We start from the raw sequence: 26,689 nt of genomic DNA, 5'->3' as shown, positions 1-26,689 counted from the left end.
GCCGGATGTACCTCCTCAGCAAAGGCTGGAGGCTCACAAACAGATTTCTTTACTTTTACAAATGGGGGCGATCCAGGTGGTACCTTCGTCAGAAGTAGGCCTGGGGTTTTATTCTCGCCTATTCCTTGTGCCAAAGAAAGGAAACACTTGGAGGCCAATTCTGGATTTGTCCATTCTCAATACATACCTAGACATTCCAAAGTTCAAGATGTTAACTTTACAGCAACTTCTGCCTCTGCTAGGCAAAGATCACTGGATGGTAACTCTGGATCTCAAAGAGGCTTATCTTCACATCCCTATCAGGCCCAGCTGCAGGGGATTCCTGCGTTTTCGGGCTGGTACTTTTCATTATCAGTTCTCTGCATTGCCCTTTGGCTTATCTACTGCGCCCAGGGTGTTCACAAAGGTCCTGGCTCCTGTGATAGCCTTCTTAAGACTAAGAGGAATACAAATTTATCCTTATCTGGACGATTGCCTGATTCTAGCTCAAGACAAAGTCAAGTTACTTCAACATCTACAGTATGTAATGGCAGTTTTAAGGTGCCTGGGGTATTCTGTGAATGAAACAAAGTCCAGTCTAGTACCCTCTCAGGACATGTGCTTTCTGGGTGTGAGACTGAATACAGCCTCTCAGATGGCCTTTTTGACCCCGGACAAACAAAGAAATCTTCACCTGTACTTCCAGCAATTATCTCTAATGTCCAGGCTGACTGCAAGGACAGTCCTTCAAGCCTTGGGGTTCATGGCATCTTGCATTCTGGTACTTCCCAATGCCAAACTGCATATGAGGAAGCTACAGTGGTATCTCAAAAATGTATGGACTCAACACTGCCACGATTTGGACACTGTCATTCAGATATTACCTTGCATCCAGAGGGAATTCTTGTGGTGGGCACAGGAATGTCACCTAAACAAGGGACTCTCTGTGACCCGACCAGAGGCGAGTCAGATCTTAACGACGGATGCGTCAGACCTGGCTTGGGGAGCACACTTCAATGGGAAATGGATTCAAGACATGTGGCCTCTCAGACTACAGCATTTGCATATCAACATGAAGGAGATGTTAGCAGTCCATTTTGCCCTGATGGCCTTCAAGGATCTACTTCAACCAGGACAGGTGTTGATTCAAACAGACAACACAACTGTTATGTGGTACATCAACAAGCAGGGGGGAACCCATTCTTACCCTCTTTGCAGACAAGCTATGATTTTGTGGGAGACTGCTCTGAGGTTGCACATCACTCTTCAAGCACGGTTTCTGCCAGGAGCACAGAACTCCTTAGCAGATGTTTTGAGCAGACAAATTGTGGATCCCCACGAGTGGAAATTGGATCCTCATGTATTCCAACAGTTGACAGTGGCTTGGGGAACTCCAGACATAGATCTGTTCGCTTCTCCACTAAATTTTCAACTGCCAAAATTTTGCACAAAGATGTTTCACCCAAAAGCTTGGAAAGTGGATGCTCTGTCTTTCAGTTGGAACAACCTTCACGTCTATGCTTTTCCTCCTCTGCCTCTCCTTCCCAAGGTACTCTTGAAAGTCAGACAGGACAAGCCTTGCATGATTCTAATAGCACCAGATTGGCCACGACAGCACTGGTATCCTCTGCTGAGGAGTTTAATACAGCAGCCTCCTTGGCCTTTGCCACCAATTCCACACCTGTTGTCCCAGGCAAGCAATCGTTTTCTCAATGTCAGGGTACAGTCCCTGCATCTGACAGCCTGGCGTATTCTGTTTTAGATCCTGGGGGGTCTCAGCTTCCTCAACAAGTTTTGAATGTCATTTTGGAAGCCAGACGGCCTAGTACTAGAAAAGTTTATGCTGATAAATGGAGGAGATTTTTTCTTTGGAGCACAGCAAAGAGCTTTGATGTTTCAGTGCCTAATTTGAGTTTTACACTACAGTACCTTACAGAATTATTAGACAAGGGTTTGTCTTTCTTCTCTGTGAAAGTTCATGCTGCAGCCATTTCTGCTCACTATGATTGTGACCCTCCATTATTTTCTCACCCTTTGTTTAAACAATTTCTTAGAGGGGCAAAGAACATAAGACCCCCACGTAGAGCTCCTACTCCTTCCTGGGATCTCAATTTTGTGTTGGAAAAGCTTACTTTACCACCTTTTGAACCTGCAGCTACATCTGAGTTGAAGTTTTTGTCTTGGAAGACTGCTTTTTTGTTGGCCATTACGTCTGCTAGGAGGGTATCTGAATTACAGGCTCTCATGGCAGTTGAACCCTTCCTGATTTTCCATAAGGATAGGGTGTCCTTACGTACTAACCCTACTTTTATGCCTAAAGTTATTTCTAATGTGGCCTTAAACCAGTCTATTCATTTGCCTACTTTTTATGCTGATCCCCAAAATAAAGGAGAAAAAGTCTTGCATTCTTTGGATATTCACAGGCAGTTACGCTATTATTTGAGCAGAACTAAAGAGTTCAGGAAGACTCAACAGTTATTTATTTCTTTTGCTTTGGGTTCACAAGGGAAAGCTGTTTCAAAGCAAACCATTTCTAAGTGGATTGGCCATTGTATTGCTTTTTGTTATTCTCATCATGGAAAGGATGTTCCGGCTGGGATAAGACCTCATTCCACTAGGGCTACTGCCACATCTACTGCCTTTTTAAGGGGGGTAGCTACTAAGGATATTTTGGAGGCAGCTACTTGGAGTTCAGTGCACACTTTTACTAAACATTACCATCTCCCTCTTTATTCCAAGTCTAGGGCTAGGTTTGCCACTGCAGTTTTACAGGGCATGTTAGCAGCTCCTAATGCTTTTTAGTTTTGCCAGCCTCCCTTTACCTTTGCTTTGGGATTCTACCCACAGGTTATGACTGCAGCAATGTGAGACGAAGAACATAGTACAGTTTTGTACCTACCATAAATGTAGATGTTCGAGGATCCACATTGCTGCAGTCCAATTTTCCCTCCCTCCTTCCCCTCTATAGTTTGGGGTTGCTGTGTTTTCCTTTGGGATAATTATTATTTTCTCTATGTTGGTTGTTGGGTATTTTCTATTTTGGCTATGGCCTTTCCTTTTTAGGCCTTCTGACATCTGGGGCAAGAAAGACTGAGGATATGGCGTCGGTCATGCGCTTAAGTACTACTGCATTCTGATGTCAGTTCTGAGCGCCCATGACCGACGCCAGCCTAACACTTTGGTATTCGGGCCGACCGAGGACAGCGGACTACCCACAGGTTATGACTGCAGCAATGTGGATCCTCGAACATCTACATTTATGGTAGGTACAAAACTGTACTTTATCATGGGTGATCTTGAGATTGACTCTGTGGAACTCCCAATACCTGATGTTGGAATATTGGTAGCCTCTGATGATGGTGGTGGTGATGAAGAGGCATAGTCTGGGGTCCAGAGGGTCACTCAGACAATGAGGTTGCAGTTCCAACATTCCATGACCTTATTTTGAACGCAGTCATTATGCCTGCCATATCCATTGCAAGGAGACCTCTGATATAGGACTGGTTGGGGTGACTCAGTTGATCAGGCTAGTGTGGTCACTCCAGTTGCAGAGATGGTTGCATCACCTGGTAGCCAATGTGAGGATATGCTGTCACACAGGTGGGTTAATAGGGGTGCTCAGAGGAGGCCTGCTGTCCACCCTCCTTCTGATGCTCCTGTGTCATTAGATGCCACCAGATGTATGTGTAGGGTCATAGTGGAGGCACAGGCACATTCCACCAGGGCTTTGGAAGAAATAGTGGGAGTACTAAACATTGTGCATTCTGACGTGAGTGATTCTCTGAACCATATGAGAAACTCCTAGGCCAAGATGAATGACACACTAGACTGGGCAGTATCTAAAATGGATCATCCGCCAGGGGAGGGAGGGCATCTATGTGGCCAAAGAGCTGCCAGTCTTCTGGTGTTAGCAGATGTAGCCGTCCAAGATCCTGCTTCCATAGTGATAATACTTGCACTGACTGCAGTGTCCACACCCAAATGTGTTAGGCCATGGGTCATGCTTCCGGATGTATTTGTGTGGAGAGATCATCCAGCAGACATCACCCATGTTCTGGTAGCACACCAACGTCTAGCCAGGGCCATGGAAGTAGCAGTGCAACTCTTGGCAGAGGTCGTTCTTCTGGTTGGAATGGCAAAGCTGAACTTACTACTCTATTATGCATGGCTCAAACCTGTCTGAGATGAGGACATAGTGCTAGCACTGTGCTTGATTGTGTTCATGCAGATACACAAGCACTGAAAAAAATCATTTGTCCATACCACTTAATACACATGCAAACTACCTAAACATTAGTATTGAGTGCTGTACATCTGTTGTTACTAGCCATGAACATTGTATAATGTGATAGACATGTGTTTCTTACTTGCACACACACTCACTTTTTTGGTGTCAGCCTTGCTCCCGTCCCCCACCCTGTACAAATGCTTATGACTGTGTTCTGCCTTTTGCATGTGTTTGTTCCTTACGGTTGCACATATGTCTGATGCACACAGTGGATAGCTAATCCTTGCTTATTCACAAGCTTGCATTTATAAATATGTATTGCAGAAGAAAACTTGCTGATTACTTGTTCATACTCATTTGTGAATGACTGCTTCTATAATTATTGAACATTATTGTAATTCAGTTAGTTTTGTCTTCACAGCATTGGAAGCATTAGGTACTTCAGTCTTCCTTCTTGGCATAGTTGGTCACATGAGGGTATAATTGACCTGTCCATGTATTACAGATGATGGGCAATTGAAATTCTTGATGCAAGGTATTGTTTCTAATACGTAAGTGAATATAACAAAAAATCTGACAGAGGAGATATTGCTGACATAAATATATACTTCAGACAAATGCTCTGTTGTAGGGTGTATATATATATATATATATATATATATATATATATATTCATTTTACATGCTCAAAATTCTGAAATATGAAATTTCAAAATCTCAAGCACATAAAGTTGCGAAATTCAAAATCTCGCGTTTCGGAGATTGTTGAATTAGGGGTTCTGGTGTTGCGCTGTGATAATGGATTCAGGTAAGTATTTATGTTTTAAGGGTTTTGGGTAAGGACTGTAGACTGTGTTAGTGTGTTTTGTTTCTGTGATTTGTGTGTGCGAGGGGAATGTAGCTTGAGTGATGGTGTTTCATGTGTTTGTGTATGTAGTGCGACCTTGGAGTTAGTATATTTAAGTTCGGGGGGGTGTGGGGTGCAGCCCCCCACATGGGGGATGCAGGGGGGTTGCCCCCCTGCTTGTATGTAGGATAGGGTTGTGTGTTTGTGTGTGGGGAGGAAGGTATGTGCATGTGTATGTGTGTGGTGTGTGTGTAGTATAAAAGTCGCAATTTTAAATTTCGCTCTTCTGGGTTTTCGATCTTTTAGGATTTCCACTTTATGGGCTCGAGATTCTGAAATTTGATATTTCAGAATTTTGAGCATAGAAAGTAAATCCATATATATATATATATATATATATATATGTGTATGTATCTCCATTTTAGGGTAATCAGTTATGTTTCTTATTTTTTCTTTACAGTTGCCACGCTTAACCTTGCCATCACTGCTGGTACAAATTGTACATTTTGAGGCTGTGCCTGTCTGATGCTCTCAGAACACAGTCATTACATGGTTTAATAAATGTTGTGGAGTCTGACGGGCATCAATTTTCTTATTTGCATGTGGGTGGGATCTTTGACTTTGACCTAGGTAATGATTGTGTATGTGTGCTATCCTTTGCCTCTTAGCTAGGGCCAGAAAATACTGTGCACATCTCCATCTGCCAGCATTATGTGCAGCTGGTGGATTTCCCTCAGACTCCTCATTTGTACCTACTGTTCTGCTGCTGGCCCTACCTGTGTGCCTTCAAACTGTTGTCCGACCCCTTGCTGTCCTTGTTGAAGCTGTTTCCTGAGTGTTATATTATGTAACATGGCACAGACTGTAAGTGTTTCTGCAGAGGTGCCTGTTTCATACTGTAGTGCACCTCCTGATATGTCTGACAATGGAACCTTGATTTCAGCAATCCAAACACATGTTCTATGATATTCCTAGTTTGAGCATGGGCCTTGTTGTATCCTTGCTCAGTGGGGTTGTGTGGGTTTCTCATGGGTATCATGAGCTAGAGCTCCAGTGCATACCTTGCATCCTCCACTATATGACCTTGAGAAATGTCACACCTAGCAAACCTGGTTTACAGTTCACAAGTGTGAGTCATGAAAACTGCCTGGGTTACCTGCACAGACATTGTAGATGATCCCTTGGGCATTGCCGACAGTCTGACTGTTTATCAAGTTGAAACCTTTTGTGTTGATGTACATCCTTCCCTGTTCCTTAGGTGGGGCTTTTATTTCTATGTGTGTGAAATCTAAGGCCCCCAACACTTCAGGGAAGTGTGCTACTGCATAGAATTCCTGCATGTTTCTTGCTGTGCCCTGTGGGGCTTGTGGAAAACAGAAATGTTCCATTGCATGTAGTAGCATTGCATTAAAAAGCTGTTGTAATATTCTAGAGGCTGAGCCTGTGACATCCCTAATATATCCCCTGTGGGTCTCTGGAAAGGACCAGCAGCTGGTATATATAATGCTAAACATAGTTTTGTTTCCAGTGGGATGGGTTCTGCAAGATTTCTCTGGGGCCTGAGGTGGGGGTGGCAGAGGTTGTGTATTTCTTCCAGTGTTTCCCTGTCTGCCCTTCATCTCTCAGCAATTTATATGTCATGCAGTCCATGATAAGTCAAATATTGTCTAAACATCCTTCTTTTTCTTCTTGCCCGAGGTCTGGCAGCAGCACACTGAAGTAAAGCCTGGTGCACATTAGCAGCAGCAACCTCTAACAGTTTTTTTTCTAAGTGTAATTGTGTTGTATTTACCAAAGAGTTTTGGTGTACAGGACAAAAGCCTGATTGAATTTATAGCTTCCTGAATAGCTCTGCCATGTTGGATTGGTTAATTAGCTTGTACTTTGTCTCTTTATGCTGTTATTAGCATGTTATACCATTTCTCTTTGTTAGCTATAGAAATCATGTTCAGCCACTTAATGAATACCAAATATTGCACTAAAGGGTTGGCAGAGCACCGCCAACACAATAGCAAACTGTTAACAAATATGGTCGTAAATCTTTAACTTTGTCAGTTATGAGCATTTGTTGAAAATAATGTTAAAATGGGTAGATTTGGTATAATGGATAATGTCTTTGCCTCGTAAACACCAGATACATGGTTTCATTCTGACCTTGGGTTTTTGACTAGGCTTAAAATGGCCCATTAGGGCAGTTAATCTAGTATTCACTAATGAACCTAAAGTGAATATTTCCAAGTTTATCAGCTTGCTTCTGGTCTTCACATGTTTACAGCTTTTGTGGTGCAAGTTTTTACTTTCGGGCTTTCTTCTTTTTTTCCCCCACATTTTCTGAAGATATATGTATATAAATATATATATGTATATATATATATATATATATATATATATATATATATATATATATATATATATATATATACACATACATACACACACACACACACACACACGTATATATCTATATATATATATATATATATATATATATATACACACACACACACACACACACACACACACACACACACACACACATATATATATATGTAAATGGGTTCCCTTCAGACTCTCGAACTACTGAAATCCCTCATTTCAGTGGCCCAAGACCAGAAGGGCGAAAGTGCAGAATACCAAAATCCCAGAAGCGTGAAATTCAAAATCCCGAAGTTTGGAGATTTTGAATTAGCGGTTCTGGTGTTGTGATTAGCGGTTCTGGTGTTGCGGTGTGTGAGTGGGTGGTTGGAGATGTAGGTAAGTGTTTGTGATTTATGGGTTTTTGGTAGGGGCTTTAGTGTGTGTTTTGTTAGTGTGATGTCTGTGTGTGAGGCGAATGTAGCTTGTATGGTGGTGTTTTTGTGTGTTTGTCTGTGTAGTGCGACTTCGGAGTTAGTTTATTTAAATATGCTGTGTGCAGGGGGACTTTGCCCCCCTCTTGTATGTAGGGTAGGTGTTTGTGTTTGTGAAGGGAGGTGTATGTTTGTGTTTGTGTCTGCGTTATGTTTAGTGTAGAAGTCACGATTTTAACTTTCATGCTTCTGCGGTTTCAAGTTTATGGATTTTCGGCTTCATGGTCTCGAGAGACTGAAATTTGGGATTTCACTATTTTGAGATTATGAAGTGAATCCATATATATATATATATATATATATGTATATATATATATATATGTTTATATTTATATATATATATATACATATATGTATGGGTCTACCTGATAACACCGACACGCCAAAACACCGACAACGAAATAACCAACACGAAAAAAACAACAAAAAAAGAAAGTTCAAAAACATGAAACTTCACATGCCCGACAAACCAAAATCCCGAAAATCAACAAAACAAATACCTTTCCTGAAAAACACACACACACAACACAAGCACACCATAAACCTTACAAACCAACATACACAACTATCTATGCACTAACCTTAACCCAAGCCCTTACCCTAAGGTCCGTCACTATCGCACACTTACCTTACCTGCACCCTAACCCTAACTCACTTAATCTGCCCCTAACCCTTAACTCTGTCACTATCGCACATTTACCTTACCCGCACCCTAACTCACTTAATCCGCCCCTAACCCTCAAGTCTGTCACTGTAGCACACTTACTTTACCCGCACCCTAACCCTAACTCGCTTAACCTGCCCCTAAACCTAAAGTCCGTCACTATCGCACACTTACCTGACCCGCACCCTACCCTAAAGTCCGTCACTATCACACTCTTACCTTACCCACACACTTACCCTAGCGTCCGTCCGTATCGCACACTTACCTTAACTTGTCGGTGTTCTCAGTGTCGGGATTCTCAACTGTCGGTCTTCTCCATTGTCGATCTTCTGGTGTCGGTGTTCTCGTCGTCGGCGTTGTGCACTTTTGGCGTTTTCAGGTAGACCCATATATATATATATATATATATATATATATATATATATATATATATTTTTTTTTTTTTTTTTTTTTTAAAGATATGTAGAAGTGGACTGCAAAGTCTTTTTGTATCACAGGTCAGGTTTAGAGCTGAGAGAAAAAAATGTCTGTAAGTGAGATTTTAAAGGATGTGAGGGAGAAGTGATCTGTAACTACATGTTAGGTCTAGGAAGTCTACACTATTTTTCTCCAATGAAAAGAACACATTTGATGCACATTAATTATCAATCTGTTTGTTCAGTTATCCTTGATTATTTTATGGCATGCAGAATAATATATAGAGGAAAGAATAACTCGGGTAAGAATTACACAGGTTGTGGGGGAAGAGTACCAATGACAAAATTAGAAAGTGATAAGATGTAAGCATATCAGATCATTTAATGGAAATAATTCATATAATAAAGGGTACTTAGATATTATCGGAACCAGATTTGTATCCTGGTATATATTGCTGCTTTGAAACATTTTCTCTGATGTTAATATGTAAGTACCTAAACCTTAAATTACACTTGGGTATAGTCAAGGAAAAGAAGGGGCTAAGAACGATAAAGTACAGTAGAATTTCTGACTGGGTCGGGGGGGCCTCCTTGAACTACGTGCTTGCCGAAATGCAACCCAGTATTATAAAGAAATGTTTCCGTGGTGTGAAGTCCAAACCACGTTAAAAATATAATGTCCTTATTAAATTAGAGTGGCATAAGTTTGCTTACGTGATGTAGTGGTTGTTATCAAAGGTCACTCTTCCTGGGGTGCTACACTGGTAGAGATGCTTAAAAGACTGTAAAACTTGGGAAAGCCAAAACAGTGCTAGCGGTTTAATGGGAGTAGTCTCCGTAGTAGTAGAGAGAGATTAAGACTTTCAACTGTGGAAGACTTTCTTTTTCAACTGCGGAAGAGAAAAGACAATGTACGGTAAAAAATAAAGGTGCAAGGCACAGTACAATTACAATCTTGTAAAGCAGTAATGTGAGTGGGAAGAGGGATAGATAGCAAACTGGCAGTAGGTGTCAGTCAGAACCCAGAGAATTAGTAGAGGAATGGAAGCAGAAGAGAGGTGGAAGGCATATGGAAATCCAAGGGCATTTTAATAAAATGGACAGCAGATAATTATTTCAAATTGTAACATAGGATAACGTAACTCATTGTACATAAAATAGTTTTAGCCAAAAATGAATAAAGTCTGTGCTGTGCTATAAACACAATAGCAAAGCCTAGTTAAAGAACACCAGTAAGCTTATTGGTCACTATGCAAACACGACCTTTCCAAATCCAACTAAAGCTCCTAATCATTGTCTTTCTCCCACTTTCTCTAACAGCAGCCTACCTGCTAACCTCATATGAACAGTCAAAATATTTACAGCTGAACTTCCCTAATGCACAAACAAGTACTATACCTCTAATTAACTCCCCAGAACACATAAATATAACATCTTTACCTAGCTATTGACCTGCTAAATATCACAGACTGACCCATATCAAGTACAACTATTTAAAACCTAAAACAAACTCTTCATCATTACTTTAACCTCCACAATCCCTTAAACAAACTATTACACCTCTCCTTACTAGATGGGGACATTCATCCTAACCAAGGACCAGGGCATAAAACAAGCACAGAACCACAAATCCATGTTCCCTCTACCCCAAATATCCCATCTAAATCTCCCAGCTCACTCTATATAGCTCACCTCAATATTCGCAGCATAACTAATAAAATTGCCCACCTCCATGCTCTCCTGGATGTTCATTCCTTTGATATACTTTGTTTAACAGAAACATGGCTAAAACCAACTACACAAGATGTTGAAATTATTCCATCTGGGTACATCTTGAGACAAGACCGCAAAGTAAAAAAAGGAGGGGGTGTTGCTATCCTCTATAAAGAAGGGCTACAAATATCTATAGTAGATCTTGGTTCCTCTTCTGAAAGCAATGCAGAAATCATTAGCACTAGACTTCAATTTAATCCCAGCAAATCCCTAAATATAATATGTATCTACTTACCCCCTGGTAACAACATCACCACTCTAAAAGGTATCCTTGCTGAACTCTCCACAAAAATTCCCCAAGAAACAATAATTCTTGGAGACTTTAATATAGACTGGAAGGACTGCTCTACTGAATCACCAGCCTCCCATATTAACCTTAATGGCTTCTCACAGACAATTAACTCCCCAACCAGAATTAATAAACCCAATAACAAAGAATCCATTCTAAACTGGATTCTAATAAATAATCACTAACAACTCTATAATATAGGGACCCTCCCTGATGATGTAAGTGACCATTCTCTCACTTACATAATCAGACAAAGGTCGAGCTCACACAACCCAACCATATATAAAACAATAAGAAGCAACATAAACTTTAACCCCAATAACTTCCAAGCTGAACTAAAAGAATGTGATTGGTCATCTATAAAATACCTCCCACTTGACGAAGCAACAAACTACTTTAACTCAAAATTCTTAACAGTCCTTAACCACCATGCACCAAAGAGTTCCATCAAAATTAAATCTAAACCCGCCCCATGGCTTACAAAGAAAACCAGGCAGAAAATTCAACAGAGAAATAAATTTTGGGCACTATGGAGAACAACTAAAAAAAACTGTAGACCAACAATTCAGGCAAAAAAGAAATGAGACTAAGAAAGCTATACTCGAAGATAAAGAAAAACTTTTACTTCCACCTCCAACAGACCAATCAAAATAATCCACAAAAGTTCTGGGCTAGCATAAACAGACTACTTCAACCAGGCCAATCCGCAACACCACCCCCTATAGGATCAAATTCCGACAATCCAAAGCAAACTGCTAATGCTTTTAATACCTTCTTCACTGAGACCATCCAAACACTTGCTAATCAACTAACAGCCGATAGCTCTGCCCTTCCAACCAATACTACTTACTCTCTCCCAACTCTAAACCTTTAACCTGTCACAACTTCTCTCATCTGCAACCTCTTAAGTAAACTAAAACCTACTACCCCCTCAGCTGACCAGCTACCTGCTGAATACCTGCGAAAGGCAGCCAAAGTCATAGCTTATCCTGTATCATTGCTGATAAATAGAACCATGCAAGAAAACACTATTTCCACTGTTTGGAAAATCTTCTACATTATCTCCCTACACAGGGGTGAAAACTCCAGAGAATATTCTAACTATTGTCCCATAGCATTACTTTCCCCATTAGCTAAAATAATGGAAAAGTGCATCCACAGACAGTTACTAGACCACCTACTCCAGAACAATTTACTGGCCAAATCTCAGCATGGCTTCAGGCCTTTCCACAGTACAACAACTGCACTACTATCCTACACTGACAGCATCAATAAAAACCCTAATAACATTCTTCTCTCTTCAGCACTTTTCATTGACCTTTCAAAAGCATTCGACATGGTCAACCACCACTTACTTCTCAATATTCTAAAATCCTTCTCTCTGGATACAAAGACTATAAAATGGTTCCAGTCCTACCTTGATAATAGCAGGCAGTGCTACGGGACAACAACCTCTCATCCCATCTCCCAGTTACCCTAGGTGTTCCTTGGGGCTTTATATTGGGCCCCCTCCTTTCCTCAATATTTATCAATGACCTCAACCTAGCTATTCCTTTAACTAACTGTGTACAATACGCAGATGATTCAACAATAATATGCTCAACTAAATCTCAATCCCAACTACAGACTGTAACTCAGTCAATGTTCAATAAAACAGAAAATTGGTTTCTACAACGCTGCCTCCTCTTGAACCCCCCAAAAAAAAACAAACTCCTCCTCTTCACTCCTACCCATAAATCACTCCCAGTGAACTTTTCAGTCTTTTCCAATAATGGTACACTCATATCTCCCGATCCAGCAACTAAACTTCTAGGGGTAACCATTGATAACAACCTGAACTTTGAAACCCATATCAACAATACCAAAAAACTGTCAAACAGGAAACTAGGCTCCCTCTATAGGATAAAACCCTTTCTCTCCCACTAGCCAGAACCACTATTGCCTATTCCCACCTTATCTTCACACTTCTCTATGCTTCTTCCATATATACTAACTTGTCAAAAAATAACCTTAACAAGCTATCCAACGCTTACAATAGCATTGCCAGATTTGCTACTGCTTCCTCCTTTAGGACCCATCACTGCCATAACCTGAAACAATTAGGCTGGTTAGAGCTTCTGAATCAGATTCACTTTAAACAAATCACCATTGCGCACAAAACCCTTTTCCAACCTACCAATACCCCAATAATTGCTAGTCTCATTACCCAATATAAGAACCTTTCAACTTTACGCTCATCTAATAAACTACTAGTATCAACATGTAAATCTAATAACATGGCAGGAGATGCTCTGTTCTCAAATGCAGTTGGAAAGTATTGGAACCAACTCCCCCATGAACTTACATCACTGTCTTCATTTACACTTTTTAAACACAATCTGAAACTCTGTCTTAAAACCCATAGGTTATGTCCTTGTACAAATCCAGACTAATCTAATACTGTATCCCAAATACCCTCTCTTAAGACCTAATTCTTGCTCTATCTGTGTCTTTTTAGATCAAGGCCTATCCTTGGCAAAAACATATCTTATCCTAATAGAGATAATTTAAAATACCTAGTTAAATTCTTCTGCATATAATTCTAAAGCATCCTACCTAATGGCAGGCAACAAGTATTGTTTAAACTGTGAGCATTGCTGAACTGTTGAAACGTGAAATATATATTTGTTTAACAATTACTTTCTAGTTACCAATCAAGTCTTGTACATACAGTCTAAAATATCTTATCTAATGCTTGTAACATGTTTTTGTATAAACTGTGAAGATTCCTGAACTGTTTAAAATTTGTAGTATTTAACTGTGTAACAGCTAGTACCTGTATGTTAGTAGGCTAGTAATCTCGTGAAGCTTATCTCCCCGGGACTCTACTGAAAATGGACATAAATCCAGTTAGTCTATCCTGGTCAACAAATGTAAAATAAATAAAAATAAAATAAATAAATACATTTATAAACCACAGGTTTAGCACCAACACTTCAATAGGATGATTCACATAATTGTTAAACTAAAACAGGGAAGCAATATCACATGCAAATATACTGGACAGAAATTCCGTGTTCATTTCAGTCTTAGTAAATTTAAATGAGAGAAAAGGTTTCAAAACAGAGATATATACCAGGTTACAAATCTGGTTGCGATAATACTTAAGTACCTGATAAAGCAGCAAAGAAGGATACTGGCATGCATGTGTAGAGTTGCCACTGTACAGAAAAGAAACTATTACCCTTTTTATAGATAGCTGGTTAGACTCCACCTGGGGTGCTGTATGCAGTTTTTGTAATTTTATCTTGACGTATGCGGGAAGGAAACATGTTGAAAGAAGGCAACAAAATGATGCAAGACCTGTCCCAGACACCATTTAAACAATACAGGTATAATATGTGTGTTCTTGAAGAAAAGAAGGCAGACAAAATATGGCTTCCTAATGAAAGATTGAATCCAAGTTATCGTGGAGTCAGTTTATTGAAGACATACATTTTGATGAGTTGTAATTTTGCTATTTTAATTAAATGAACACACTTGATTATAGTCATGAGGATCAAGTTTATGACATCGTCATGGGAGGTCAGGTAGCATGTAGCCTGAGTCTCCCCAAAGGTATTAAATGCATCAATATGTATACAAAAACAAGAAGCAGATGTAATATTGTAAGATTTTACTGTAATCCAATAAATTATGCGTACATTTTTTTAAACTAGAACATTCAGAAACCACAAATCCTTTTTCTGTTTTATGCTAGGCTTCATACTGCTTTAGTTAAACATGCTGTTTACGGGAAATGCAGTTCAAGCAGAAGAAACAAAACTTAAGTATTAGCACAAGTATAATGTGCTTGTAAATTTTATCTTAATTCAGCATGGTTTCTATCACTATAAACTGTATACTACATTTAAGCAATATTTGTTAAAAATCAACAACAGTGTTTTTTTTGTTCCTTAAAAGAAAAGTTGGCTTTAAGTGTAGTTTATGTAACAACACTCCAGGTCAACAGTTTAGAGAGAAAGGAAAAACTCTTCCTAATAAAATCACTGTCTCAATGAGTTGAGTCCAGACATTGTGCATCCTTAGATTTCTATTAAAAACATTTAAATGCTAAGAGGATGCTACCTTTCAGAAAAATGAAAGGTGAAGAACAAGAAGATACAGAATAATGCACAAGATAATGGTGCAAAGTGCATGGTACGAAGTGGGTGCAGATAAGTATTACTGCTGTTGTTATTGCTGCTATTGTTTTTACAAACAGAGCAGTAATTATAACAGCCTTTCTAATGAGGTTGTAGGGCTAAAAATGGTGATAGATTCAAGAATGGAATGCATAAGGCCAAGCATGTAGCTAGGCATACTCGGTGTACTCAGATGAGTACATTTGTTTCTGAATATCTGTTGGAAACTTCAATGCTGAAAAAGCACAAACAGTTTAGAACTGTGAAAATAAATATATATAGGTATACAAAGAATGCTTGTGTGAAAGGAATACTCCAAAAACAGCTTTTTATAGGATTAAGTGGTAACAGTTGAAAACAACGTGTAATCTTCTTATATGTATTGGGAGTAGCAGGTAGCATTTTGATGGTTGAGTACATTTTTTAAATGATAGGTAGGTGGTGGGGGCATCAACATTAGGTCTGAGTACAAAATGTAAAGTTCTCCCTACATCCCTGCATAAGGCAAATGCCTGAAAAAATATTTAGTGATTTCTAGACAAAAAATGCTGGTTTAGTGAGATCTGTGGTCTGTAAAATAGAAAGGGATATATTCATACTAGTTTGGCCATTTGTATGAAACCCATCATACAAATCTATATTTCTTTGATGACTTTTAAACAAATATTTGTTAATATTTGCTAGAAGTAGTATGCAGTTTCCATTTATGCCGATTCACAAAACATCATTCTCATCTAATGAGTCCATCCATGAAAGTATTCAATGTTATCCAGATGTGTTTTTCTTGAATCTATCCATGAAGAACCTGTTCAAACGTTACTACAGATGTCATTTTTTTTCTTCTTTTAGCCCTTTACTTCATTTCAATGAAAGCTGCCAGGGAAGAGAAGAAACATCAGTCGGTGCTGTGTCAGCATCCTCTCAGAATGCTTTTACAAAGTCTTGACAAGTCTCACAAGGCAGATATTGCAGTTTATAGTTCAGGGCACTTAAACCCTGCCAATCTGTATAAACCACTGAAAAGGGCAAAAAATGCTTCATGGGAGAGTGCCAACAAGCCAGTGCCTACCATAAAAGAAAAAAGTGAACTCTACTCTCATTCAGTGTTAAAAACAAATGCCAGGAAAATGATAGATGCATTGGCAGATTTCACTGTAATGACCAGTCTTGGTCCTGGACAGTACCCAGCATCGCCTTTCTATCCTGAGAAACCTACAGGAACACCAGCTACCTGCTTTTCAACAGAGGCAACTGGTACAGATGAAGGTACCCACATCAAAGGTGGAAGAATTTTCCCTGAAATTGTAACTTCTCGGCTTGGGGACTCGTATATCAGAGTGGATCCACAGATCCCTGAAACAAAAGTATTAGTACCCAAGTCAGTTAAGACTGGTAGATATTATCTGCATGACAGGATGGAGCAATTCCAGTTTGTGCCTTCTTATTTGGCTGGGATAACAAAAAAGGATCAGTTTGCTATACTAAAAAGCTTCCAGAAAAACATTATCAGAAAGAATGACATGCTGGAAATGAATGTTATGTCTGGAAGTAGATCTGTTGAGAAACATGAATGGAAATTAACTCAGGTAAGGGATTTAGTAATACTTGTCATATTTCAAGCAAACAACATGAATGTAGTTGTCACACTTCAGATGTACAGCACGAATTGTACTTTAAACAATAGTTCTCATATTTCAGAGAAAAGGTTTATCAACATATCCTCTCTCACAAATTCTGAATGTAACTGTGTTTACTTGCAACTTTTTACAAAGATTTGCAGATAAATCAAGAATCAGCCCATGACTATGACTTGAGATGCTCACCAAGCTTTTGTTTATGACAGACAAAATTGTGCTTGACTATTTTAAAACAATGCAGAACTAACCACAGAGTGCTCCTTTACTTTTATTTTTGCATGTTTGGTTATTTAATATTCCAGATGTAATAGTTGTTGTTTATCTTTGAATTCTGATGGTTTGTTTAGGGATTTTTTTTTGTACCTTAATAATTTGGTCTATCCATCTCACTGTTTCTGTTTTTATATAGTTTGTTATATAGCTTGTCTAATAAGAATGCAGAAAGCAAGACTATCTTTATTCATTCATTCTAATTTGGTTATTTGGGTAAAGCATTGATCCATAAGAAATGAGGTGATTCATATTTTCATGGAGTAACACTCAAGAGTTAATGAGATAAACAAATACAGCACAATAAATTATAAACAATCCAGATAAATAAGCCATAAGGAGTAGAAACACATATTCAGGGGATACAGTTTTTTTACAAAATGATTCTGCACATATAAAAAAAACTCTGTGCAGTCAACATGTTAATGTAATAGGTACAATTATATTTTAGAGACTACAGAGCATAAATAAGTCTAGCAAGCAAATAGGGAGAAATTAGGTTTGGAATTCATAGACAACACATAACAGGGCACAAAAGAGTATATACACTACAAACGTGTCTGGCTGTGGCACAAGTACTCCAGCCATATTAGGATAAAAATAGCATATTATACATTGTATGCAAAACAATGCATAATAACACTGAAATGAGGTGCACTGATTATGCACGAGATTGCATCAGACATGGCGTAGCAATTCACTCGCCAATGACATGGTGTACTGCAGCCCTCCATGTCATCACAGAAAGTGCTATCAGTGCCTTACTTACTAACACCGGATTGACTAGCAGATGGTGAGCCGCATCTGTGTAGATAGGAAGTACGTGTGAGATCTTGCTGAACTGCATCACCCACAAGTGGAATAAAGGGATTGCATGGATTGCCAGTTCTAGTGATCACTAAACCATTCTAGCTAAAGGTACTTTGCAGCAACCTACAGAGGTCATGATAAAAATATCACAGGCATTAAGCTTGCATATTCTACAGCAGTTCCTTGACATTATTTTACAGCATGAAGAAGGAAAAATATGGTTCCCAAGGACTGCAGAGGACACAGCCATCAGTGTACAGGTGTTTTGCATCATAGGTAATTTCCACGAGGTCCTAGTCGCCATTGATTTCTATTAAGCCCCCACCTGGACTGCAGGGTGTGAGATATATAAACAGAAAAAGATTCTACTCCTTCAGTTGTCTGATAGTGCTTAATATCCAGGACATCATCTATAATGTTTCTTTGCACCACCCAGACAGATCACACATGTGATTCACACATATGGTACACATATGATCTAAACCATTTTTGTGGTTTTGGGGAGGGGGACTTCTGTCAGGATCATCTGGTTGGTAGATGCTCATGTAGCTGGGTACAGAGGCCAGTAAATACAGTTGCCATGCAAGCAGATGGAAGGCAACATAAAATGGTGTCACTGTTGTGTGTTGCAGGTGCTGCTGGATATCTGCTAAAGCCAAGGATGATAAGGCCCATCTGCATCCTCAGACTATGGCAGAAATGGTGCACAACATTGCCCAGAAAGAAACATGGAATTTGGTGGACTGCATTTTTGGCCAGCTAAAGGAATGCTTCTACTGTCTTGATACATCTTGTTGGATGTTACAATATGCATCAGAAACCTGCAGCCAAATCTTTGCTGTGTGCACCATGTTACATAGTAGATGACTGATGAAACAGCTACAGCAATAGGAAAAGCACCCCAGAAGGGTACACTGTAGTAGTAGGAGCAGCAACCATGAAGCATGTAATACAGTCAGGAAAGCTGAACAAGCAGCAGCAGTACCACATGCAAGGCAGAGGTAGGAACAATACATTGTGCCACTGACAATGAGATTGTGTGTTGTCCACAACTTTAGGCATTGATACAAACAACACACAATAAAATTGTATATGCATTATCATACCTAGGCTCTCTATGGCAGTGTATAAAATGACCACAATGTGCATCAGACATTAAAATACCCATGCAGTTAGGGCTGGGCAGGACACAATCATTATCACATGCACAGGTGGAAAGAACACAGTAACAGGTGGCAGCAGCACTATTATATTGGACAAGGTCATGGCAATTGGGCATGCACTCTGCTAGGTGGTTGTAGGGAGATAGAGGTAGGGGTGGACCTGCTGTGTTAAAAGTGTTGGTGATGTGCACTGTGATGGCTTGAGGTCTCAAGGCTTGATGCAATCTGCTTGAGGGAGAGTGTAGCTCTACAAGAGCATGCACATTTACCCTGATGGGTGTGGCATATTTTGAAGCCAAAAGATGTATGGCATCAATGACCTGGATAATGGCTATTAGTAGGTATGGTGAAGAACTACAAGAGTGATGGCATGTGGCCAGGTGAGCTGTAATACATGTGGAACCTGAGGAGTGCTGGTGGTCATGAATGTGAGACTGGCCATACCTATTATTGTTGGACAACAGTGATGCTATCTCAGGAATGGCCAGTGTCATCTGGGTATACTCGGCGTGTATATCTCTCAGCTGTCCTTGATTTTGCAGAATCTTTCCAATTTTGCCTCATATGTTTTCCTGTCCCTCATAAAATTTTTGATTTTTGGTAAATTATTGAGGATTATAGTCAGTCAATAATGCCAGACATTAGTTTTGTTTGTAGGTGTTTTTTAGGCTAACAACCACTATTGCCCTTATGATCCTGGCCATTCACTCCAAACAATTTGGGTCCCTCGTATCATGGATGTCTAAACAGGAGGGTGAGGGCATAAGGAGGTAACTAAGGAATTGTGGTGGTGGGGTGTTAGGATAATGCTTTTCTTTTTAATGGCTTCTGTCCTATGAATATGGGGCAAGAGTTGGAGTAAATTTATGATTTTCCATCCAGTTTACAAGGTTTCATTTGAATAGGGTCAAGGATGAACTCTGTTTTACATGGATGGGGAGCCGATTCCACAGTACAGGAATCCTTTGGGACACGTCTGTCTCTCTCCAGCATAATCATACTTCTTCTTATTCAGAAAAATGCAAGATGATGCAAATCTTGTTATTCAATTAACTTTTTATATGAATTAAGTTAATGATTAAAAATTGAAGTTTATTGAATTTTGACTTTTCTTCCTCCATTATTTTTGACTTTATCCAGAATTTTTCAGCAAAGAAACTGAGAGTTATGCTAATCTGTGATCCGCCATCTCGCATTCATACTCTGCCATGGCCATAGACAGCATCACCAGAGGGAGGCTACCATGTGCTTCTTGAAAGTACTATTGGAGTCAGCATTAGTTACCAGTGACCTGAACAACACAATCTGCTCCTTACACCTATACTCCGTGTCACTATGCAGGCACTGCATATTATCTTGTATATGTTGCACATCATTACAAAGTGTGGTACACTCACAATTTTTCAATGTTGTGAGTAGCAGATGTCTGTGCCTGGATCGCTAAACTGCATATCCACCGATTTATGTCAAGTGTTACACCCAGTTCTGGCACAGATCTGAGGTCACAGTGGTGCTGCAAACTACCATGCCTGTCCCCTATAGGGAGTATGATTACATCCAAGACAGTGTGAGTCATTGATGCCATGTGGACTGACAGTTCCTGTGTAGATGAGTGGGGTTTATAGCTTCAGGATGCCTTCCAAACACTGGGGCGAGAAGGGGTTTGGAATGCCCTTCATAGGGACCAAGTACATGAGGAATGTGTATCTGCCTTCCCATGTTGGTGTAGCTGATAATACCATTTTGTCATGTGATTCTGCCATTTGCATTACCATTATTATTGGCCACAGATGACCTGCTGACATCAGGAATTTGCTTCCTTGTTGTGCTGGACCCTCCATCAGTAGAACTTCTGAAAGCATAAACATGAGGTATCTATAGCAATACTTAAATATATACCTATGTGGCCCTGTGACACATACCGACAGATTTCATGGCATATGAGCACATAAATACTGTATTGTGCAGAGTGTTGCAGTTGCATCACATAGGTAACTGGGAGACAGATATGGAGGTGAAGCCTCTTAGTGAATAAGTCTTGCCACAGATGTAGTGCTTTGTACAATACAGACATATAATGGTTATTACTAACCTGGCATCCCCTACAGACACTGTTGTGTTTTTTGTCAGCCAAGCTTTTACATTTAAGCCACCACTGCATATGGTAATCCACTCTCTGCCCTCTTGCAGGAACACTATGAACATATCTAGTTATGCAAACCACTTCTGTGGTAGTGGTCTGTCCCCTGTGGTGGACATATCCTGGGTAATGTCCTGTACCTTGTTCTTGGCATGCTGTATAATGTTGGTTACTCTTCACAGCACCTATTGCAGAGATCTGTTATGGCCTGCCAGAGCACTGATGTTCTGCAACACTCCCTCTCACACCTGTTCCTGATAAACTTGTTTATATTGTGTTTGCAAAGGATGCACATGATATGTGTGCTTTGGGCCTGCAGTTATACTCATTCTCACGGGTAGTGAACTTTTCCAACTAACTGTTTCATGGGTCTTTGACAAGACTTGTATGTGTTTAGGTTACACATATTGGTCAGAGGACATGCATGAGTTTTTGTGGCTGTCATGTATATATATATATATATATATATATATATTTATATATATTCTACCCTCTTACTGCATTTGTCAGACAGTCAACTGTCCCCTCTAGCATCGTTGTCATTCTCCCCTTTCCCGTACACACTGAAACAAAGGGCATGTTGTCATGACAGCCATTCCTGTACACACTAAAACAAAGGGAATGTTATCATGACACCCATTCCTGTATTAGCAAATTGGCTCCTGCAGTAATTTGCACATTCTCTCCCCCTTTAAAGTACATTGTCATTCTTTGTAGAGGCTCCATCACATCATGCATTGCATGTCCTTACGATGGTGTGCATAGCCTACTATGAGTCCTCCACCACTGGACATGACAGCATGGTGCCACTGTGTTCAGTTCCCACATGCATATACACCACTTTTATATGTCCCTGTTTCTGCCATCTGTCATATGCATCAAATACACTGTAGGGTTTCATTACCAGGCATCTTGTATTCCCTCATTGTACCTGTCTCAGTGTTCAAAGTCATATTCTCTGAAGTCCTAATTCCACAGTTGCACATCTTAAAGTGTCTTCATACAAAATGGCACAAATGCTTTCTATCATGATAACAATGGCCTAACAGCACATCAGTTATGCCAATGAGGCCATTTAATGTACCTTTCTCTAAATTGCTACCACAGTCCAACACATTGTCAACACTATCCAGTAAAACTATGCTGTCATGGGGCTAAGGACATCTGTACGCACTGTACTTACACAGAGAGTCTGTGTTGCTAATAGTGCCATGTCACTACACAAGATTGTATGTCATATGATATTTAACTGCATTTACTTATGCACAGGGCTAGCATTCTGCCCTCTCAAGTAATCGTATGTGAGCAATCATGGCTTCCTTATGGACTTAGAGGAGTGTCTCTTGCTCTGTTATAATGATCCATGATGCAAGGTTGATGTCTGACAGGAGCTTGCCAGGATAGTGATTGACGTCTCTGGTATCACCCATTGTGTGGAACAATGCAAGCATCAATACAGTGGCATATGGCAGTGCCACCCTATTCTGTTTCAAGACTGGGAGGCAGAGATTAGAGAGAGAGAACCAACGTTTTACTGTAAGCTTTTGTTTCTTTTTGTTTTCCTTTTTTATTTTTATTTTACATTTGTTGACTGGGATAGTCTAACTGGATTTATGTCCATTTTCAGTAGAGTCCCGGGGAGATAAGCTCCAAGAGATTACTGGACTACTAACATACAGGTACTAGTTGTTATACAGTTAAATACTACAAATTTTAAACAGTTCAGGAATCTTCACAGTTTATACAAAAAAAAAAAACATGTTACAAGCATTAGATAAGATATTTTAGACTTTATGTACAAGACTTCATTAGTAACTAGAAAGTAATTGTTAATCAAATGTATACTTCAAGTTTCAACAGTTCAGCATTGCTCACAGTTTAAACAATACCTGTTGCCTGCCTTAGGTAGGATGCTTTAGAATTATATGCAGAAGAATTTAACTAGGTATTTAAATTATCTCTATTAGGATAAGATATGTTTTTGCCAGGGATAGTCCTTGATCTAAAAAGACACAGATAGAGCAGGAATTAGGTCTTAAGAGAGGGCATTTGGGATATATTATGCGATTAGTCTGGATTTGTACTGGGACATAACCAATGGGTTTTAAGATAGAGTTTCAGATTGTATTTAAAAAGTGTAAATGAAGACAATGATGTAAGTTCATGGTGGAGTTGGTTCCAATACTTTCCAACTGCATTTGAGAACAGAGCATCTCCTGCCATGTTATTAGATTTACATGTTGATGCAAGTAGTTTATTAGATGAGCGTAAAGTTGAAAGATTCTTATATTGGTTAATGAGACTAGCAAGTATTGGGGTATTGGTAGGTTGGAAAAGGGTTTTGTGCGCAATGGTGAGTTGTTTAAAGTGAATCTGATTCAGAAGCTCTAACCAGCCTAATTGTTTCAGATTATGGCAGTGATGGGTCCTAAAGGAGGAAGCAGTAGCAAATCTGGCATTGCTATTGTAAGCGTTGGCTAACTTGTTAAGGTTATTTTTTGACAAGTTAGTATGTATGGAAGAAGCATAAACTAGTGTGAAGATAAGGTGGGAATAGGCAATAGTGGTTCTGGCTAGTGGGGAGAGAAAGGGTTTTATCCTATAGAGGGAGCCTAGTTTCCTGTTGACAGTTTTTATGGTATTGTTGGTATGGGTTTCAAAGTTCAGGTTGTTATCAATGGTTACCCTAGAAGTCTAGTTGTTGGCCGGGAGATATGAGTGTACCATTATTGGATAAGACTGAAAAGTTCATTGGGAGTGATTTACGGGTAGGAGTGAAGTGGAGGAGTTTTTTTTTTTGGGGGGTTCAAGAGGAGGCAGCGTTGTAGAAACCAATTTTCTGTTTTATTGAACATTGTCTGAGTTAGCGTCTGTAGTTGGGATTGAGATTTAGCTGAGCAGATTATTGTTGAATAATCTGCGTATTGTACACAGTTAGTTAAAGGAATAGCTAGGTTGAGGTCATTGATAAATATTGAGAAAAGGAGGGGGCCCAATATAGAGCCCTGAGGAACACCTAGGGTATCTGGGAGATGGGATGAGAGGTTGTTGTCCCATAGCATTGCCTGCTGTGTATTATTGAGGTAGGACTGGAACCATTTTATAGTCTTTGTGTCCAGAGAGAAGGATTTTAGAATAATGAGAAATAAGTGGTGGTTGACCATGTCGAATGCTTTTGAAAGGTCGATGAAAAGTGCTGAAGAGAGAAGATTGTTACTACAGTTTTTATTGATGCTGTCAGTGAAGGATAGGAGTGCAGTTGTACTGTGGAAAGGCCTGAAGCCATGCTGAGATTTGGCCAGTAAATTGTTCTGGAGTAGGTGGTCTAGTAACTGTCTGTGGATGCACGTTTCCATTATTTTAGCTAATGGGGAAGTAGAGCTATGGGATGTTACTTAGAATATTCTCTGGAGTTTCCACCCTGGAGATTTTCCAGATGGTGGGAATAGTGCTTTCTTGTATGGTACTATTTATCAGCAGTGATACAGGATAAGCTATGACTTTGGCTGCCTTTTGCAGGTATTCAGCAGGTAGCTGGTCAGCTGAGGGGGGTAGTCGGTTTTAGTTTACTTAAGAGGTTGCAGATGAGGGAAGTTGGGACAGGTTGCAGGTTTAAAGTTTTTTTTTTTTCTTCTTTTTTTCTATTTTAACAGGTCTGCCAGTTTATAGAGGGCTTCCTATTTTGTCTTTAAGCATTGAGGAATACAGTGCAAACATGGAGGGATGTTACTCAAGACAAGATTACCTCTTATGGCTGTGGTGTGCATGTAATGTACACATTGCTACACTGTACAGCTGTAATGATGTCCTTCAAGAATGCAACTGCAGTCATAACATATGGGTTGTCCTGCCTCAGGCAGCCCTCGGTCGGCAGAATTCCAAAGTCTGGGTCCGACGTCGGCTGATGTCACATTTCTCTCCGACGTCAGAGCGGCTGGAGTACATAAGCATCAGCCGACGCCATTTTCTCCAGTCTTTCTTGCAGCGCGGTGCCTGAAGCAGAAGCAGTTCGCAAGTGCCGGTCGGTCAGCTCCTGTATTCTTCGAATCCGAAGTCATCAAAAAAGCTAAGTACCCAGTTGGGGACCTTTTCTTGCCTCAGCCGATGTCAGAAATTACTGAAAAAGTAAATAATTGTTTGTCTTGTGGTAAACAAATACCTCATAAGGATTTCCACTCTTACTGCCTTCCTTGCCTTGGCCCAGATCACGACGTCTCGGGCTGTGCCGCCTGTGCTCGCTTCAATAAGCGCACTCTCAGGTGCCGGGCGGAGTTCGCTGAAGACTTTTTCGGCGAAAAATTCAATTATACAATGCCGTCGGAACTACCGACATCGCAGACTCCTAAGAAACGAAAAGACCGGGACCGACATCCTCGGCCCGCGTCTTCCACCGACACCACGCCAAAACCTACTGCGAGTGCCCCGGTTCCCTCTGAGGCGGTTATTTCACCGCTCCGAACCGAAGACACCGCATTACTGATACCTCCGATACCGGAGACCACACCGACGCCAGGTATTGATTTTCCTCCGGATACTGAAACCGAGGAAATGCCCGAGACCATTGCTGTGGATAAGGTCACTCCTGCACATGGAGCTGCTAGGCCTCCCATGTCCATGTCTATCAAGGCCTACACACGTGCTAAGGCAACCAGCAAGACCAAGCACCTTACTGCTAAAGCCTTACCTCAGCCTACTCCTGAAACACAAATCATGACTATGGCCGCAGACTTAATTTCCATGATCAGAGGTTCCCAGGCCCATCCAGAGAGAGGATCCCAGCCTCCTTCTGATAAGAGGCCCCGGGTTGAACCCTCTGACCCTCTCCCTTCAGATGAAGATTCTGAGGACTCTGTTCACTCTGATAGCCAGGAAGAGCCCTTCCAGACCTATGAGGACTCGGATGCAGAGGATTCCATCCCCTCGGCCTCCCCTCCTGAGGATATTTCTTTTGGGGAAGTTCTGCATTCCATGAGGGAACATTTTAAGTGGCAAGGCCAGGAATATTCTGATTCCAGAAAGCGCCTTCGAACCTTCCTTAAAAAGCCCCAACACAGACCCTTAGCTATACCTCCTGTGCTTGATGTTTTGGATGATCTATACTCTGACTCCAGTGTTACCCCTGATACTCTTCCTCCTGCTCCTGCCAAGCCTGACAGATACTATAGGGTCCCAGAAACACATTCTCATTTCTTTAGGGCCCATGCTGTTGATTTAGAAACAATTTCACAGGGACCGAAAGGGGTTTCAGCTACCACCTCCAAAAATCCTTTACCTTCCAACAGGGAAGCTAGGTCATTAGAGAGATGGGGGAAGAAGGTCTACACTTCCACTACTTTATATATGAGAGCTCTCAATTGTCTCTTTCATATGTTTCAATATCAGGATTACCTGTTAGATGATTTACAGAAAACATTGGCCTCTCCTGAACCTTTAGATAGGAAATCTTTGCAGGAGGCTGTACA

The 26,689-nt window shown here is 40.3% G+C and overlaps 1 protein-coding gene across 2 annotated transcripts in view; it reads left to right on the top strand.

Annotated features, from left to right (window-relative positions):
* Nucleotides 1–26,689, top strand: part of CCHR1.PART0H6orf118 (chromosome chr1.part0 C6orf118 homolog) — a 1,239,312-nt gene that overhangs the window by 116,316 nt on the left and 1,096,307 nt on the right. For both annotated transcript variants that reach the window (XM_044069560.1, XM_044069550.1), the window contains exon 3: nt 16,057–16,793. In XM_044069560.1, the coding sequence (XP_043925495.1) occupies nt 16,074–16,793 (720 nt within the window). In that variant the 5' untranslated portion in view covers nt 16,057–16,073. The remainder of the gene's footprint in view (nt 1–16,056; nt 16,794–26,689) is intronic.

Source organism: Protopterus annectens, chromosome 1.part0 (genome assembly GCF_019279795.1).
Source record: "Protopterus annectens isolate FY-2018-M chromosome 1.part0, PAN1.0, whole genome shotgun sequence".
Lineage (NCBI taxonomy): Eukaryota > Metazoa > Chordata > Ceratodontiformes > Protopteridae > Protopterus > Protopterus annectens.
Note: the sequence above shows the minus strand (reverse complement) of the source record. Positions and strands in the feature narration are given on the sequence as shown.